At 37.2% G+C, this 20,825-nt stretch overlaps 1 protein-coding gene across 1 annotated transcript in view; it reads right to left on the minus strand.

Annotated features, from left to right (window-relative positions):
* Nucleotides 1-20,825, minus strand: part of SMOC2 (SPARC related modular calcium binding 2) — a 136,136-nt gene that overhangs the window by 35,170 nt on the left and 80,141 nt on the right. The window contains exon 8 of the mRNA XM_062489153.1: nucleotides 5,281-5,467. Coding sequence (XP_062345137.1) covers nucleotides 5,281-5,467 — 187 coding nt within the window. The remainder of the gene's footprint in view (nucleotides 1-5,280; nucleotides 5,468-20,825) is intronic.

A 20,825-nucleotide genomic window follows, 5' to 3' on the forward strand; every position in this document is an offset into this window, starting at 1 on the left:
CATAACATGGGTTGGATTCAGATACTTGATGGATGACCACTTCAATCAGCCAAGAAAACAGTGAAAGGGGAGTCTCTGAGCAATACTCACTAATGCGGTATCTGGCAAACAGCCTGGCCCCTGATTAATCTGATACCTGACTCTGCACTCCCCTCCTTCTCTTCCATTACTGTGGCTGCTCTGTGCCTACACTTTATTTTTTGGCCTCTACTCTTCTACCCTTTTGGCTGGTATTTTTGTTAAATGCACACATAGTTCATCAATACAAACTAAATCTACAAAAGCCCAATAGGTGTTAAAATGCTGCACTGTGAAAAGTCTACCTCTTTAAAGTAACTGAAGAAAGAAAACAAGTCATTTAAAATTCACCATACAGGAATAGCCATGCTAAAAACTGATAAGAAAAACAGACTTGCCTCAGTTTTCATGGAGAAAGAGTGGGAATGGGATAGCATATCAGAATGGAGCACTGTCTGGTTAAAAATTGTGTAGTTAAAAGACATCCCCAGTTACCATTTTGAATTTAAAAGGGGAAAGAATCCCTAGCAGTAAATGTATCTAGAATTGGCAAGGGCTTAGGAAGACTGCTTTATACCTCTGATCAGTCTGCTGGAAAGCACTGAGATTACTGAGGTGTACAAAGCAATAGAGGATGGAGGCTTCCACAGGGATTCTACAGTGCGGGCAGTTTCATAAAACAGTCTCTGTTCCTTTTTAAGTTTGGGGTTTACTCTGCACAAGATCCTAGTTGCTAAAAAGGCATATGTGAGAACACAGCCCCGTGGTCCCCACTGAGCCAAAGAGCTGAGGCTCATGCTGTGATTTCCAAGAGGCATTGGGAGCCAGCTGGTGAGGAACACACTGATAAGCTTTTGTGGGAATGGTTGTTTTTATCCTTTAATCACCTCCTTTTCATCCAGATTTATTCCACAACTTCACCTATTTCTTGTAAATTTTATTGTCTAAAATTTCCTAGAGGGGTTCTTCATTGACATATCTTTATTTCAATTCTAGAATGAGTTTATTTTTTTCTGAAATACCTTCACTGACAAATGATTAGTCTTTTTTTTCAGATGACAGTGTATTAGAAGCTAAATGAAGGTTAATAACTTCCTTTCATTTTAAGGGTCTTATTTAACATGACTACCATTTATTGAGGTGTTCAGAACCTTATGACTAATATCATCCTCATGAATACGTTCAATGCAAATAACAGACAAAATGTTGAGCTGTTCTGGCAATAGCTTCCCAGATCTGTCTATCATTTCAGTGTTTCAATCCCTTAGTGATTCTATCCTTACGTGCAGAACAGAGATTTCAGTATGCTATGCATCCATCTTTCTACCAGGAGTACTAATGTTATCAGTTTCTGCAGTAGAAATCTTTTAATTTGTATTTTGCAGTGAGAAACGGAAGACAGTACACCAAATTTTGCACAAGCCCCTAGTTGTTTAAACTAAGAAAGACTCACATATTCATTCTTTCAATTCTCTAAGAATTACAAAAAGACAAGTGTTTATTCCTTGTTATATTCTGATCCCCCTTTAATTCCCTCTGCCTGAGGAAAAAAAAAAGTTTAGTTTTATCAATACAGAAAAAATTAAAATCAAGAAATAATTAATGGGATTCCAGCCCATCTAAGTATTTCTCAGAAATGAGGTCTAGACATTCCTCTTAAACTCCAGGCAGTAATCCCACCTGCTTGTTTACCAAGACTGTAGATTCCTAAATACACCAGTCATTCTTTATTTAGTATGAAATTCCTAAAACTGAGTACTCTCCTTACCCATCTGTGCTCAGAAATGTCCTCTTTGGGGATATCACTAAATTTTACTTCCGCAGAGCTTCACTGAGGACTGACCTTAAGTCTAACAAAGATGAAAATTTAGAAATGGTCAACAACATAGCAGCTGATCTATATAGCATCACTCATCAGGCAGAGCACTTTTGTGTCTAAACCACATGCATGAAAAGATTGAGTCCAATTTTCCAGCCTTCCAACCTTAGAGACATGCAGCACAGTGAAAGGTCTTCCTGCCGCCTCTTCTCCCACAGCTGAGTGACTGTGTAGTTGCCAAAAACAAGAGCCCAGAGACCAAACATGGGAAAAAAGAGACAGAGAGTAATTCTAGGTCCATAGGTGATTCATCAAGGGGTTGGGAAGACCTAGAATTCCAGTCTGTATGACAGTAAGAACCAAAGTGGCATACACTGCATGCACACTACACATACGAATAGGAGAGCATGCTGGTTGATTTTTAAGGATCATCACCTCCAGTTTCGTAAATGGTTCATCCTGACATGCAAGATGTGGCAGGAAGCCCGCACAGATGAATAAAGTGCACCTCACAAAATTCACATTTAAAAAGAAAGCATACAATTGATCAGCTGATAAAAAAGAATAAACTTTTCATGTGTGCAGGAATGGGACTAAGAATCTGGTAAGGAGAATGAAGGCAACAAGAATTTCTTAGACATTTATCAGCAGCAAAAACAAGACAAGGAAGTGTGAGCCTGCTGCTGGGTGGGATAAGAGACATTGTGACAAAGGACAGAGAGAAAGCAGAAGTACTCAATGGCACCTCCTCCCTGGTTTTCACTTGTAAGACCAGTCTCCAGGAATTCCAGCTCCTTGAGAGCAGCAGTAAAGTCTAGAGCAAGGAAGACTTATCCTGGGTCATGAAGGATCAAGTCAGGGATTGTCTGAACAAACTGGACATACACAACTCCATAGGACCTGATGGGATGCACTCACAAGTGCTGAGGTAGCTGTCTGATTTGTGGGCCACTCTCTATTAGATCTGAAAGGTTGTACTGACTGGGGAAGGTTCCTGGGGACTGGAAGAAAGAAAATGTCACTTCTGTGTTCAAGAAGAGCAAGGAAGAGCCAAATAAGCCAGAGAACCTGACCTCTGAGAAGTTTCTGAGAAGGTGATGAAGTAAATCTTCCAAGAAGCTATTTCAAAGCATTAGAAGAAGGTGATTGAGAGTAGTCAGGATGGAATTATGAAGAGGAAATCATACTTGGCCAACACTGCAGCTTTCTATGATTCTATAACATGCACAGTGGATAAGGTGAGATGGGCAGAAATTATTTATCTTCATTTTAGCTAGGATTTTGACTCTGTCTCTGATCACTTTCTCATAGACAAACTGATGAAGTATGTATGAGATAAATGAACAGTGAGGTGAATTGAAAACTGGCTGAACAGCCAGATTCAAATAGTTGGAATCAGCAGAAACATTTCAGCTGGAATTTCAGGGCCCCAAAGACTGTAGAGACTGTTCAACTTCTTCCTTAATGACCAGGATGCCGGGACATGGAACAGCTTTGCAGATGATACAAAATTGGAAGGATGTGTCTGATACACAAGACGGTTGTGCTGCCATTCAGAGGAACTTCAACAAGCTGCAGAAATGGGCTGGCAGGAATCTCATGAAGTTAAAAAAGAAAAAGAAAAATGCAAGATTCTTGCTTCTGGCAAAGGTTAACTCCCTGCACAAGTACAGTATTAGGCCAACCAGCTGGAAAGCAACTTTGAAGCAAGAACCTGGGATTTCTGATGGGTACTGAATATAAGGCAGCAAATAAGGCCAACAGACTCCAGGGTTGCAGTAGAAAAAGTACTGCCATCAGATCAAGTGAGGAGATCCTTGCCCTCTTATTCACAATGGGAGAATGAGACTTATCTGCAATAAGATAAAAAAAACTGTCCAGCTCTGAGCTCCCTAAACAACAGAGACACGGACGTACTGGAGTGGGTCTAGCAAAGGGACATGCACATGATTAAGGGACTGGAGCATTTGATAAAGTAAGGAAAGGATGCTGACAATGGTCACCCTGGAGAAGAGAAGGATCAGGGAGGATCTTAATGTTGTCTCTAAGTATCTGAAGAGAGGAAAATAATGAAGGGAAAGTTATAATCTTCTTACTGATGTCCAGTGGCAGGAAAAAATGCAATGGACACAAAGTAAAATACTGAAAATTTCATGCAAAGGTAAGAAAAAGCTTACTTTTAATTATGACAGTGATCAAACACTAAAACAGGCTGCTTAGAGAGGCTATGGATTCCTCATACTTAGAAATACTCAGAATAAACTGGACATAGTCCTGAGCAATCTACTCTAGATGATCCTGCTTTGGGTAGGGGGATTGGATCAGAGAATTTCCAGAGGTCCCTACCAATCTCACCTAATCTGTGACTATAAAATAAAATTATATCAATAAGAACTAAAAAACAAAACAAAACAAAACAAACAAAAAACCCCCAATCCTACAGTTTTAGGATCTAATTTAGACTATTATGTTTTGACCATTTATGGACCTCAACTTGCCAGAAACAGTTGATCAACAGCAACTTTAAGTCATAAAATCAAAAAAACCTTAAGGTTGGAAAAGACCTCAAGGATCATCAAGTCCACTTCAGATGCCACTGTAATTGGCATAGTCTAGACCATGGTATAAACAGCTAGCAACAAATCAGCACTTGAAGATTACATGAAAAAAATCCTCCCCAACAATATACTATTTACAGCAAGTGGCTTATAAGGCATGTTTCTTTTACAAACCTTAAGCAAATGATAAAAAAGATTTTGTCTAAGCTATAAAACAGTTATGATTGCATCAAGATACCCATATTGCCTGCCAGCTCTATATGAGCTTCTATAGCATTCCTACAAGGGCCAAAACCTCAATAACCAACCTAAATAACATCCTTTGGAACCTGATATGGGCTTTGCCTACATCTGCACTATGTGGCTCACAATACTTTAACATGTATCCGGCTCAGCTGAGATGACTGAACTCCAACCTTCTATTAATAACACACTAAAATGATATTTCCTCTCTATGGGTCCCCAAGAAGTTGTTCCATCTAAGCCCATCATATGAAATAGTTGAGGAGATTGCTGGAAAAAAAAACCAAGCATTTCTGATGTTGGATGTGGTTTCTGTCACAGACCATCTTATTTGGCTCTATTATATTCAGGATAAGGAGTGTGAGATTTCCTCTGGGATTATTTGTTATATGCTCCAAGCCTTGGATTCCCACCACAAAATAGGAGTAAAGAAGACTAGGTTGGCAAACTGCCTATGCCACTGCAGTGAAAGAGCCCATGGCCACCTAGCCCTAATTTTTGATGTCTCAAGATATTTCACTTTATAGCGGAAAAAACCTGTATGGCATAATTCCACCAGCAAGAGAAATCTACATGATAGTCCAGGGACACAAAGGCATGTTCTTACTACAGCTTTTGAGCACTGAACATGTACTCCCTTACCTTGTTGATGTACCAGGGATGGGACGTCCCGTATCCACCAGAACACACCAGCAGTAGCCTGTGGAGGGATGGCACTGCACTGGCTTGTAGAGGCCACCCTGAGCACACTCTGGAATGAACACATTGTCCTTCTGGGGCTGTTTTGCTTCCTCCAGGGCTGACTGAAGTTCTTGGTCACATGATGATGCTTTTTGATGAAAAAGAAAAAGTATTGAAGAAGATTGATGGAAAAAGCCTATTCCATTTATCAAACACATTTTATATCTTTCTTTGATTGCATATGGGGATTTTCATTGTGAAGGCTTGCTGCAGCTCAAATACCAGCTACATTGGTTTAGGCTATATATTGTTAGAAACTTTAGTTTCCTTTTCATGCAACTGCTTCATTTTATAGTCCTAATATCTTGAACGCCCCCTTTCCTATACTTGATATAATCTATGGATAAGCAAATAATTTGTGACCTTAAAAAAGTCCTCATGCACTCCACAGTCCCTAAAGTATGGAATATTTTCAGAGAGAATAGTAAAAATCCAACTGCTTAGGATTCCTTAAATTAATTATTCATTTGGATGTTTATATTCTGCTTGTTCTTTCCAGTTTTGAAACAACCTCTTAACACAGTGAGAATTCTTCCACGTTCTTTTCTGGTGATTCTGGTATTGGCAATGTGTCACTTGCTCTGCAGAACAAGGACCCACAAGAAGAATACATTTTTATGTCATATAATCAGCATGTCCAAAATATTTCAGAATGTGTGAAAAACTTAAACATCTATACATTCTCAGCCTTTACATGAAACTATGAGGCAAGGGGGAAAGAGCAGAAACCATAAAGCCTGGGAAGGCCTGAGAGTTTACACCAATCATTAAAATAACATCTCTGCTGAGGATTTGTGGTCACTAATAAACTGGTATATGAAACTTCAGAGACAGTAAATAAGAAAGACTATTCATTCAAGCCATTATTCTTCAAGGGACTTTAAAATCAGTCACATATCATGTGAAATTAAAAAGTACAATTCTGAATAATTCCCAAACTATCCAATAGAAAAAAAAATATTTGAAAAGCAAGACTATTAAGCACTCTACAGACATTCAAATTACTAACAGGAAAATTTCAAGCTAGTAGAATTTAAATCAATATTCTGTGTTCAGACTTCAATAATCACTTGTCTTCAGTTAATGAACAATCATTTTAATGTTACAATAAAAAAAAGTGAGTAATATTTGCTCTTCTTTCAAACCAGTTAAAGGAATTATTTTTTAACTTTTAATAGTTCAGTGAACAAAGAACAAGTTGAATCCTGACTGAATATTCTAGTGCATTTCAACAAATTTCATCTCTAGGGAAATCTTGTTTTACTTTATCCACAGAGTTCAGAAAATGCTTTGCAAATTGTAGACATCAACAGAAATTCACTTATCATATCCAGAATACTACTGCTCCTTGACAGCTTTTTGCAAATGCAAATGTCCAAAAATACATATAAGACTTCTGTTGCAGGGGAAAAGGTAGCAGGAAGTTAAACACCTTCATACTTTAAATGGCAAACAATTCCATCTATACAATGGTCTGATTTACAGAACAGTGTGCTTTTTTCCAATCAATGTAAAAGGTTTTAAAGAAGAGAATATCACTTGGTAGCTTGATTACACAAGGCACAGATGGAAGTCTTTAGCTGACTTTTTTCCTCTTTTGTTTCATGTAGTATTTGAACAGGTTATCTAGGTAAGTTGATGATATTGCATGTTTTTGTCTTGGCCCGCCCACTGACATAAACAGAGACTGAAAACTGCTCAAATTTCCAGTAGTTTGATAATAAAGTGTATTTAGAAAATCACTGTAGTAGGGACAGAAGCACTCTTTAAAAAAAGGGAAATAGGAATTATTTGCATGTTGAAACCTTCACAGAAAAAACTATAGTTTAACAAAGTAGAAATCTGTCACCAACATCCTCCTACAGTAGCTAAAATAAATCTTGCCCTCAATTAGTCTGGATTATGATGACTATCAAATAATAAGATGTGACAATTCTAGAAGAGCTCACCTTGTTGTTCACTTTCTGTGTTTTGTATACAATCAACCAAAAAAGAGCATATGGGGTGAAGTGGCCATGAGACAGCGATTTCCTCCATGAGACAGCGGAAATAATTACTCCTCTTTAAACTCCACTAAATTAATGTCTCTTTCATACTGATAAACCTTGGGACCATGCCATTAGTTACTGTGACCTTCTCTTGGTTTACATGCTCGTAACTAGCAATGTAATTTGGCAGCTGGGCAGGTATTCTTATCTCTCCAAAACCTAGGTTTGTATGAAAAATGCATTTGTATGCTCCCAGCTTTGTTTAGAAAATACACTGGTGTATAAAGACCACATAGCCAGGTCATCCAGATAAACAAAATGTATCTGAACTGAGAGGTGTATCTGAACACAGACAGAAAATTCCCACTGCAGAAGCAGATATAAACTGTTTCAGCTGTGGGCATAAGCTACACTCCCTAATTTCAGTGAAGCTCTAGTTCCTACTGATTGGAACAACCCCTGAAGGACTGCAATGCTGACTCAAGGGCCAGTGCAGTTGCCTCTGCTGAGGTTATTTAGGAGACAGTGTTAGATAACTGGTCTTTACTAGTTGACTTGCTTAGGCAAGATTTTCTACAAGCTGTAGCTCAAGCCAGAAATTTGTATCTTTTGCACTAGGTCATGTTCTGGTCATTTTATTCTCTTATGTCAGGTTTTAAATCTTAGAGGCACAAAAAATTATGGGGAAGATGTCACAGGAAGGCTGAAAACATGGCTTATATCTTTAGGAGGGACAATCAGAAGACTGCTTGAACTTAATATCACAACTGAGACTGGAAAGAGAGCAGACAGTAATCAAAGAATTTAAAGAAAAAGAGGAAGGACTTTCCCTTCCTTGAATATTTTAATTTATTATCTTTCCTTACAGATGGGAAATTTTAACAAGCAGAGTAACACTTACCACTGGTTTTAAATTAGTTTTCAGATAAAATCTAGATTATTGGTAACAAATCAGGGGGGAAAAAAAGTAAGCCATAAACTACATCTGTCAGGTCTCTATGAGCCAAATGACTGAGTCTTATTACAAATCTGCTGAACAGAATTCATTAATTTCATTCACTAAAAGTGCAGACAAAATAGCTTATCATTTTTCTCCCTTATGCAGTGGCTAATGAGCTTCAGGTAAGCTATCAGGCCATCTGACCAAGAGGGTGATTTCTGAAGTCGAATGTTTTGTACACTCTCAACACAACCATTTGTGTCACCATTACTACTTCCCTATTTGCTTTCCCCACTAGAACATTGTCCCTACCTAAAAGAAAACTGATCTAAAGTGCTTATCTATAATCCTGCCTGCCAGAACCACAACATTAATCTTCTGTGTGATTTCCTGTCTGAGGGAGCCATTCATCCCCTTTCAGGCTTTTCTTTCAATTATTTACAACAGGAGTAGTGGAAAGATGCAACTGTGATGCTGAGAACTCTTATCACAAGAGCTACCATACCACTGAAAATAATTGCCTTTGTAATGTCAGAAGAATCATGGTCAACAAACGCTCATTTCCCAGGAGAAACAGTGATAAATGTCGTTAACTTAGAAAATCTCTGACAGTTTGTCCAAACAATCTGACAACAACTATGAACTGGAACCATAACAGATGGATGCCAGAAGTTCATAAAGTGAACAGTATGGAAAAGGATCTATGCCACAATAAAAGTGGGATAAATACCTTACTCATTAAAATGCATCCAACTTTCTATGGAATGTGTTAGTACAGTAACATTCCTTCTGGGAAGAGAAAAACACTGACACTCCAGTTTCTTCTTTTCAAGTAATGAGCTTACACTGTCATTTTACTTAGTTCCTTCAATTTTACTTTGACAGAGAAAAACAGATACTTTCCAAGCACCTTAGTAAAAAAAAATAGTTAAACATGGCTAAAAAATTCCTTTCTGCTTAGTCTATTGTGTTAGCCAGTGCTATAGTTTAGCTGGGATAATTTATTTCAGGTTAATAAACCTTTCTGCATTTCCTGCTCAAACTACATTTTATTTTAGGCTTATAAGCATTACTGATTCAACACAGACATTACAATCATATAAGGAAATACTCTTTTTTGCCTGGTTTTACACAAGAGCCTTGGTACCATCCATCCAATGGCCATTTCTGAATGACAAAGTAAAATTCTTGCTGACCATTATGAGCAAGTTTAAAAAAATATTTTAGATGTAATGCATGCTACACTTCCTATGTCACAGTGGTATTCCATTTCTTCCCTTTTCATTTTAAAGAATAGTTCCTAAATACATTTTTTATGTTCTGGTTTAAGATGCATTTTGTATGAACTGTCCATTGCAAACAGCCAGCTGAAATGTTGCATCTTCTGTCAATAAGAAACACAGTTCAGCTAATGACAAACTTAGAAAAGTTTCATGTTTTGTATTAAATCTTTGGTAGATTATTATTATTATTATTATTATTATTATTATTATTATTATTTTTGCCAGTCCTCACTAAGAAAACAGTCTGGATATCAATAAAATCAAGTTAATTTACAAGAATTTAAAGAAAAATTATGCTAATTAAGAAAATTTAAGTCAATTTTTAAGAAAAATAATAGTAACAGCGTGTAACACTATAAATCCTTATTTATTAAAGACTGCATTTACTCATCTGTGATGGGCTACCTAAAATGTTAATTAATGGTTATAGCAGTGACATTTCTGGAAATGTCATCCTGAATAATCTATTTAACTGTGCATTTTTCTGTTGCATGTCTAAAACACCGAGTGCTTTATTATGTGTGTTAGGATAATCATCTTGTTAGTCTTGTAACATGCCCCTTTATTTCAAAAATTCAAGAAGTTGTTCTGCTGTGTCTTATCACAACTTCTCCCAATGTGTGGAATTTCTTGATTACAAATAATTTGAATTGGATTTTTTCACATAAATGTATATTGCTGTATTATGTCTAAATTTCAGTGTGTTCCACAGATACAAGTTGTCAAATCTGCAGAAAATCACAGAGGCATCTGTATGGTACTTTAACATTTCCTGCCACTATACAAACATTTCCTTCCAATTTCCTTAACCCCACAGTATATAACAAACAGAATCCACTCCAAGAAATTCTGTTTTCATTTGGTTCCTTCTCCCTCCTTTTCTCATTATCATAATAGGCCATGAAAGGACAATTTAGACAGCCTGGTTTTCAGGGTAAATGGATCTTTTATTAGGGCTTGAAGCTCAGTGTCCCCTATAGAATGCAGGTAACAAGAAACCTATGAACAAAAATGATAAGCAAGTTCTAGAGGAGTGCAGTGTAAAATTACAGGCAATTAATATTGTACTTCTACACTATTTCTGGAAGGATATGCAAAACAATATAATCATGTCCAAATTTCAGTGTGCTTAAATTGTATGAAAATCTCTGCTAATCAGACTAGTAATCAAATCATCTAAGTACTGATTTACAGAAGCTTTGTGATAGTTTATTTCAATACACCATCATTAGGATGGATAAATAGTTATTCCACTGATACCCATGAAACCCTCCAAGAAATTTCACATCTCATGAGAATAAGAATTTGATCTATTTGCTTAGGATGAACCCTTTTTGAACCAGTGAAGTTAATGCACCCCAAGGAAACTGATCACAATATGTTTTTATATTTTTAACTAGTTTTCATAGTATTCATGTTTCATTGAATGGAATTCCACTTACAAATTGTATTTCCACACATGACCAAAATGTTCACTTTAGAAAGGAAAGTGGGAAGTGGGATAATTTCTGTTCAAGCTATGCACTTCTGGCAGAGAAGTTGAAGTTGACTGAATGGCAAAATGGTCTACTACAGCAGTGGCTCCATCACTCCAACTCCAGCAAACACACCCCTGCAAGGTAAACTAACAGGTTTTGTAGCTGGAGCTGACCAATTTCATCACCCAAAATTCATCAATTCTGTTCCTGCTATAAGCACAGCTAATACAAATGACAAAAATACCCCTAATTATTTTATTCTAGTAAAGGAGAGATGTAATTCCACAGCTTTTTACCAGACTTTCCAACTTTTGTCCAGACATTCCCTAGCATGACAAATTCCTTCTCTAAAGAGGCAGATGAAGTGGTGAATGTACTTGGAATGCCAGCTTCCTACCCTTTGTGTGCAGTATGTTATTTCCTTGTCCCTCATGGCCAGAGCATGGACATCTCACACCAAGTTTTTTCAAGAAGATTGTGGGGTTTTTTTCCAAACCAGGACACCTGTTCTTGCAAGAATTTGTCTGCCTGCCACCTCTTCACACTTTCAAGTAACCTCAATTCTAACTGAAATCAAGTGCAGCAAAATGTACAAAAAATTGCAATTAATTTGCTCGTGCTACTAGTTTCTTGTAAGGGCTGTTCATTAACCTGAATCAAGCAAAGAGTATTTATGTGGGCCAGGCTTCCCCCCAATAAAATTCCATGGAAAAATACCTACTAAATTCAATGGACAACACATCAGGTCTCAGCTGAAGATATTCATATGCACAAATGTTTCCAATTAAACCCAGTATTTGTTCATGGACCAAGTACTGATTGTAAGGAACAGGTAACATTAATAAACACTCAACCTTAGACCCAACATCTAGATGGTAACCAAAACCTAGGACTAAACTACAGCATTGAATACTCATCTGGCACCACATGTTTTTATTTACGTTAGGTTCAGATACTTGTTAGCATGAGGGTTCTCAAAGCCTGGAGGAAGCTGGCAACTTTCCTACCCATACTCTTTCTCATCTGTGAAAAAATTTGTGGGAACCAAATATTGCAGGCCCCTTGTGTGCATTTTCAGAGAGCTCTCAATGTACAGCTGATCACTATTTTGCACTTTCGGAGCTTGGGCCGATGATTGTGGCTCAAAAAGCTCATAGCTTCAACACAGCCCTAATGATTAATTTATTTTCATTGAACAAAGAAAGATAAATCACAGACAGATGCTCCCATTTATCTGTGTGGTTTCATATGCAAAGACACTGCAATACACAAGGAAAATAATCTGAAAATGCACTGAGCCCGTTCAAAAAACGATTCAAAATACAGAGACCATTAGCCCCCATTCAGCTTTACCTGAAAAGAATATAATCATAATCAATACAATCTACTGGTATTCTCCGAGTTCTCAACTTTTACCCTGAGTCTGAGTAGCCAAGTAGTTCTATATCAAATCAAGATTTCTGAAATACAAAAATTCTGGTTCTACCATAAGACAGAGGTAATGAAATGTAATGGGACTACTTGGTCTTTAATCAAAATACAGACATATTCTTCTGCTGGAGTACTTTTCAAAAATTTCTGGTTAAGGGAAGTTTTTGAACATACCTCTGCAATTCTGCATTTTCTTAAGATTTGAAATCATGTAACCACAGTTACCAAGAAAGACTGTAACCGCAGTCACTGCAAAAGAAAAAGAACTGTTTTGCTTCAAAAATCCTGCTATTTTAGTGTTCTATTTGGTTGTTCCTTTGCTTGCTTGTTTATTTATTTTAGCCCAACTTCCTGGTTAAACAGATGAGAAACATTATGCAAGTATTCAAACTTATCCTCTCATAGAATTATAACTAATTTAAATTAACCAGCTATTAATGTGTGATCCTTTTTCTCTTCACTGCCATTGAACACTAAGGGATCAAACTAGCTACCTCTTTTAAACCAAATGTAATTCTCTATTTCGCTGTTCTTATTCAGATTGAATAAAATAATAGCATGAGATCTGTCCCAACTTGAAAACTCACACAGAAATTAGTCTTCATTTACAAACATGACACAATCAGATTCTAAACATTTAAATATTAGCATTTGCTTCTGCAGTAGATAAATAATAGAGAAACATGAAGTAAGTATACATTAGATCATAGATCTGAGTTATTTCAAAGACGCATTCTGCATTAGAGACAAAATTCTTGTATTGAACTTCCCAGTTCAAATATTTTATTGTACCACCTATGAAATGTGAGAGAGCAGTTAACCAAAAGCAGCATATTTTTGCTAAATCTTTAGCAGCAGGGTATGAAAGTAATACCAAGCCTTTGCAAAGTGCCAGGCATGATTCAAGGACTGTTTACACCCTACCTTTTTCAATAGATCTTTAAAAAAGAACTTTTATACAAATCAAAAATAATTGAAAGCCAAATGGTCAATGACATGGCATCAGGCTTCACAAGGAGAATGAAAATTCTGGTCTTCTAAGGAGATGAGATCCCTCATCCTGCTTCTGCTCAATTAATGGAAAGAGCATGGATTATCATCTCCAGGTGTTCCTTCTATGCTTTGTTAACTTGACTTCCCTAACATGAGAGAGGATGATGTGCAAATGACTGCCCCATCCTGCAAGGATATATCTGAAACCAGTTATTTGCCAAATGGGATGAAATTTCCTACATAAAAGGAAATACTGTTACCTATTATGCCACATATGGCTTCCTCATCCTGCCAGAGCAGAGCAGCCCCACTGTGTTCAAACTGCAAAACCAGCTAAACAAAAAAGGCACCACCCAAAATTACAGCAAATGAAAATCACTGACATTTCCCAAACACAGTGGCTGACTGGGCCAGCTTGCTATAGCAATCTGAAGGCTCATTCATTAAACAAAATTGCGCAAAGCTATCATTCTTGCTTTATGAGTATATTGACCAGCAAATGTGAGTCTCCTGCCAGTGGAAAAATCTCTCATTTTTTGAGAGAGATTTGAAGTGAAAATAAAGCTGATTCAATTTTTCCATAGAGCTGTGAAAATGAAACTCTTTGCCAGGTAAGCTGAGGGTACATATTTGTTTGAATAGCTCTACCAAAAATTAAAAAACAAAATAGGCAGACAGGGGTGCCTAAATTCACACTTTGGCACGTAAATAATCCAGACAATTTACACAAATGTTTATCCATCTAGCATTTCCTCTCCACGAAACAGAAGTTGTTTCTCTTCCCCATTTGGGAAACTGAGATACTTACACCAGTATGGGGATATGACTTTGGATACTTGACCTTAGGCACTCAAGTAATTTTCCTTTCAGAGGTGTACAGTGGCATCTCTGGCTGCAGCCTGTGTCACGTTCCTGCCACCGGTTCACACTGCTAATGCTGTTGGCACCATGCACTGTTTTCCAGCCTTATTGCTTAACTCCTGCCTGAGGTGACTGCGCACCACCTACATTCAATTTTCTAAGTATCAATTCATTTCCAACCACCTTACAGACACAACCCTGACTACAGTTGCAGAAGCTATCAGGAGCCAGAAGGATTTCTGTCTGTTTTATGGGAATACAATCTGAGATCCATAGTTTAAAGAATGTGCAGATATGTTATAAACCAAACAACCCCCCCCCCCCGCCACCAACACACACAAAAAAAAAAAAAAAAAAAAAAAGGTAATGTTATTTTGAATTTTGGTAGCTCTCCTTTACATGTGTCAGGGTATCTTAAAAAATGGTCAATACTGACTGTCTGCACCTTTGTCTAATTCATAGCAGACTGGATAGGCATTATAGAATGGTAAGAATTTTGCCCTCTGGCAGTAAGCAGGAATACAGAGATTAAATAGGCTGCTGAAACAGAATTTTTTTCTTCAGTGTTTCAGGCAGTTACTTTGACAGCCATAATGCAAAAGTTGATGCTACCATTGCCACTGCGTCTCGGATAAGTGCCCTTAAAACCTACTTGGTTTAAACAATCCCAAAATTTAAAAAATGTAGTAATTCTGAAAACATAATTACACCCTTAAAAGCTAACCTACAACAGATGAATCAAAAATTGGCCACTTTTCTACTGTATTTTTTTCTTCATCTCGTCAAAGAGAAGGCAAAAAGCAGGTGGAAAATGAGAATGCATATTATTGCTTCTGTCTCTAATTACAAGGACTGAGTTGCACAATGAAAAATCTTTCAACAGAGCAACAATTCTCGAAGGTGTTATCATCTGTTGATGATACTGCTCCCAGAACTCTTGTCCTCAGTATGAGATTCAGCAACATGAGCATGAAGCCTGGTCAAAAGGTAACTGCACTGCTTTAACCCCACATAAAGCTGAAGGCTCATCTTAGATTAAAGGCTGTACAGGTCTTTGTCCCCCAGCACACTATATCCAAAGCACACTATTTATACAGCACGTAGGATGTCAGTATTCATAACAGGAGAGCTCCAGGATTCAGACAGAAGACTGTTTACTGATTTTGGCAAAGTTTTGTGTGCAATAAAGAGGATGAGCCAAAGAAGAATAAAAGCCAGTAAGAATATTCTAATACTAATTCTTTCGGCTCCAATGACTTTCAATATAGTTTTATGTTGCTCTTTCTTTTCTTTTTTTCTTTCATCATATGGCTGTGGTTAAACAGCTCAGCCTGTGATTTGGTTTCAAGAGCTAAGACAAATCTTTGGCTTGGCTTTACCTTCAAACCTTGGTAAAAACCAAGAGCATTGTAAATTAAAAATCCAATTCCACCCCACTTTCATCTCTGTTTTCAAAAATAAATAGTTCTCTGAATAGTTGATAATGCTAAATATGATGTGAGAGTGAAACATTGCTATACTTTTCAAGAATGGGAGACCTCCAACCATATTGAAAATTCCAGGCCAAAATTTCTGCTCCTGTAAACTGGAACCATTCCATTGCACACAGTAGGGATCAGCAGCAGAAAATTCAGTCCCAAGAATATTGGGAACAATTGCAAAGGCTTCTTAGATAATACATAGTAGCAAAAGACTTTTGAACTAGCAAAATGAGAGTTTTAAAGTGTCTAAGGATTCTTAATCCTTCACAACCCATTATTACTATATGTGCTCAGAAGATCATTATTTTAGGTGTGTAAAATGCCACATGAACAACCTGTATAAATGGTACAGACCTTGCAAAAATACTTCCCAAAAATCTACTGTGTGTGAGAGTAAAGAGCATGATTCCCAAAGTGTTATTTTTCAAGGTGTTTGCTTGGTATTTCCAGCCCTTTCAGACCTGTTCCCATCTTTCCTCCCACACAGACATGGACAATTACCTCAAACCATATTTATTTTGAAGCTCTCTACAACTAAGGAAGAAAATACATAAGAATGGTTTTGGCAGTACTGTTCAAGTAAAACAGATTATAAATATTTAACTTTTACAATGAGCATCACAGGAAAGAGCATTGTTGGCATTCAGTCACCTAATAAGGAAACATTTTTATTATCGCTTATGTGAAGACAGTTCTGTTATTGTTTCTACATATAATGCATTGTATGCTTTGTGTTTTTTTAATTTGGGAAAATTAAATGTTGTTTAATGGCTTAACAATAATGCAAAAGGAAGCTCAGTGCATGATGCTCCCAGGAGGTTGTGAAGCTATTGCAAATCAGAGCTGTTGTTAATTAAATCTGCCCATTGTTATGAAGCATTTGGGGCCAAACCAAATTGGCATAATTAATGTAGTCCAGAAGGGCCTTCGGTGGTACTTTTTTGCATCAATCATGAGGAACAAACACAGGCTAAAGAAGAGTGGAAAAGCCTGTGTATTTACAAACCTGCTTGCCTTGGGTCTCGTTTGGGAATAACTACAGTACACTCCCATGGCAAGTACCCTTGAACACTAGTAATATTGCCTCATAGATGTATGCACATTTTCATAAACATAACATGCAGGAGAAGACACAGTTTCTCCCTTGCATCAAAGGGGCAAGGATATCCTCTTCTGCTTGTGCTCTACATACATATTTTACAATGACACAATGACAGGTATAGTTTGCAGAATGAAGGGAAGGAATCTTGGAAGTTATCAATCAGTTATAAGGAAAAAGATGTAAATCCAATATCATGATTACATGACTGAAACACTGAGATCAACAAACAAAAAAAAAAGGCATGAAGTCTACATGCAAAATTGTAAAAAAGGGTGCCTTTTATTTAGAGAAATACCACTATTTCAACTGGTCAATACAACATCTTTTTCTTCACTTCCACCTGCTACATTGCATAAGTCTGTAAAGCTACAATATTGTATTCTATAGTTCTGTGCTAGACACTATCTAACAACCTCTCTGATGAAACTTTTCTTCTGCTTGCATTGATCTGTCCAGACTGCAACAGCCCTGCCCAAAGCACAGCCAGGGTTAGAGCCCTAGAGCTCCTGGCTGGCTGCCCCGAATGTAAGCAATGAAACCACACTGTCTGCCTCCACTAGCTGACGTCAGATCAGATGTTTTCCGGTACAATACTTTGTAGGCTGCTTAAGTCTCCACAGTGACATCCTGAGGAAGTGATATTGGCACAAAATATAGTCCAAGACTCTGAGCACTAGTCAGTCAGACCAACAGCATTGACATTACAACACTTGTACTGAGCTCATTTGAAAAACTCAAATGAACTTCCACAAAACAGCTCACAGCTTTGACTAAGGTGATGCGTTCTTACTTAGGAAGCATTCTAACTTATGGTGAATTATTATTAAGGAAGCGTTCTTACTTAGGAAAATACTGAGTTAATGCTGAAAATACACTTCACTAGCTTTGGGGTCAAACATCTAGCTGCTCCTACATTTTGGTATCCTTCAATGTCCTGCAGTATGGGTAACACAGCTGGACAAGGTATCTCATGTGTTTCAGAGATACTGCTATAGCAGTAAGGTATCTCTGAAATGGTCTTTTGACATCCTACACAGATAGGTAATAACACCTTTCTAATGACATCTACTCAATCTAGAAATCAAACGCTCCCTCCTATTCTTTAAAGTCACTGCTCAGCTGGGTGCTCCAAATAACTCTTTCAGAATACAGCCTGCAAAATCAGAGCAGGACCAACAGCCTTTATTCCTTGGTTATTCTCCTCATAAAGCCTCCAGTTTATGCCTCTGGCTGCCTTAGTTAAAAAGGAGAAGATGAAAGAAAAGAGATGATAAATCAGTGTTACAAGAAATGTTCACCAGCATTTGAGACTGCACAATGATATCTAGGCAAAAATTGAAAAACAGGCGGTGAAGATCAGCTTTGACAGGAGAGAAAGAAGACTGCAAAGAAAAGACTGGAAACAGAACAGGGAATTCTCTGTATGCCACCAACTTTGAGGATGAATAACTGACTATAATAACATTTCAGAAGGCTCCAATAAAAGCAGGTATGAAATAAAAGATAAATTAAACTTAAATATAGTATTTCTATTCATGAACTTTCTTAGTCATATAGGGGATGAAAAGATCTGAAGCAAGGTAATTTTCCTCTAGTCTTGCTGTGGACAGGGAGTGCTCTATATAGAAGCCACACAGGCTCATTTTGACAAGAGTATTGAAAAGGTAAGTGCACCATGATATTCTTAGGACCATGGTTAGTTATGTGACATATTCTCTGATATGTGAAGGTATTTATGAATATTCAATTTTTCTGCACATAATTATGATTCAGTGTGCAAAACACATCATCTGGTGACAATTAAGTTGTACATAAAGGCAATAAAGAGAAAATACTTTATTCAGCCTTTCAGCTGGCAATACCAGTGGAGCAGAGCAGGCCTTGTGCTGACAGCACATTCATTAAAGTCAGGAGAAATTCCAGCTGTGTAACAGCAGCAGGATTGGGGTGGACTGTCCTATTGTCACTGATGCAGCAGACTGATATAATATATACCAGCTACTTTAAGAAATGAGTATGAGCTGTGTTTCCAAGAGAAGCAATTAACACTATCATTGGTCCTGTACCATTAATGTCCTCATAAAGGGAAAAATTTTAAAAGAATTAAAAGGAGCCCTCCAGGCCTCTCTCCTCGTAAGTCTTCCAGTGATACTAGCCTTGTAACTGCATCAGAGTCAGTCCTATTTACACTGCTCTGAGTAAAATGAGGCTTCATGTCTGCTGAAACTAAATCAACTCCTACAGTCATTTACTATTATTATATTGGACTGTTTAGCTAAAGGGATGGACTACAGGATGTGTGACTACATTGCAAGTCACTGTTTTATACGAAAGATGATGGTAGGGAAATGGGGAGAAGTAACCTTTCAATCCACTGACATTTATACTGGTATTTTTGGCTTTGCTGCTTCTCTGTTGTGTCAATTCATAGGAACTTAAAATCATGTCCTAAAAATTATCTCAGATTGCTTTTAAAATCTGATTAGAAACTGCAAGAACAAGAAAATTATAAGTCCCTTAAGCTAAGAGACTTATATAGCCAAACAGGAGAGCAATGAGATTAGCAATTTTCTCATTACCCCATCTGGCAGTTTGAGATTACAACTTTAGCTACATAACGGGAGTTTTAGTAAAGTCAGAGAGGAAACAAGACCAGAATTCACTTAAATTTCTCCCCCCGAAACCAGTTAGGCAAGTAAACAATAAGAAAGCACCTCTACCTCCTTGTCAGCTGGAATAACTCGGCCTGGGGATGTTCTGACTGCACCAGGAGAGTGTGGTCACGAGCTTCTGCATCTAATCACACCTCTGACTGTGTTAAAAGTCTCCGTTGTACCAGAGTATGTGGACGTATTCACTAAGCCACAGGCAAACAACCATCAGGATCAGTCTTTGTCAGTCTTTTCATCTTTTAGAATTTGCTTTAATACAGATGTGAAAATCTGGCCTAATGACTGAAGGAGACACTCAACCCTTCCTATGATTTGAACAGATCTTGCAATTGTGAACTATTTTATTTCTTGCAAAAACTTTATGTCAGATTTTGGAGGCACTTGAAGAGTTAATTTGACTTCATACTCCTCTTCTTCCAGACCAGGTATCAACGAGTTTCTTGCCCTGATTTAACTGGGTGTACCGGAAAATAATTCAAGGGCATTAAAAGTCACCCATATTTGAGGAATTTATGTATTTTTAATCCATTCTAATCCCACAAAAACTGCATCCAATAATTCCTTCAAATAGAGGCCAATAAAAGTCCTTTCTTTCTGATTTGTTCACTAAAGAACAAAACTGGTGTGTTTAAATATCACTAATATCTCAGTGGAAAACAATGGTACAAGGTAAGTCACTGTTTAAATGTCAGGAACATAATTTTTTTCATAGCTCTTTATGACTGTAATACAGATGGTTGAAAAATTTTGTTTTGACTGTCTGCTGGAAAACCATGTATTTGAATGAAAAGATGCTTTTTGTTCAAAGTGTTTCTTTTTGATAAAAAACAGAACAAAACATAACCCTTCAACAAGGTGTTTGTGTTGATCTTCACAGAGAACCACACAAGCCAAGATTCCTGAAGTGTCTGAGTTTATAAAATGGGGAGACATTTATGTTCTATATATACTGTCAGCCTAAGGATTCAGCCCTCAAAAAAAGGAAGAACTAATGAAGTTTAAATTTTTAAAATTACTGATCCAACAAGACATTACAATGAACCATCAAGGTTTTGAGCAAAAACCATTCATCTATTTAAAGATCATTTTTAACTGAATTTTTGCCTTGAAAATGCACGTTTTTGGATGGAAATATATATAATTAAAAAACAAGTTCCCTACTAAGTCATGTGTTTTCCACAGAAGGCTGCATTTTCAACCAGTTTGGCATATTAAGA

Source organism: Cinclus cinclus, chromosome 3 (genome assembly GCF_963662255.1).
Source record: "Cinclus cinclus chromosome 3, bCinCin1.1, whole genome shotgun sequence".
Classification (NCBI taxonomy): Eukaryota; Metazoa; Chordata; class Aves; order Passeriformes; family Cinclidae; genus Cinclus; species Cinclus cinclus.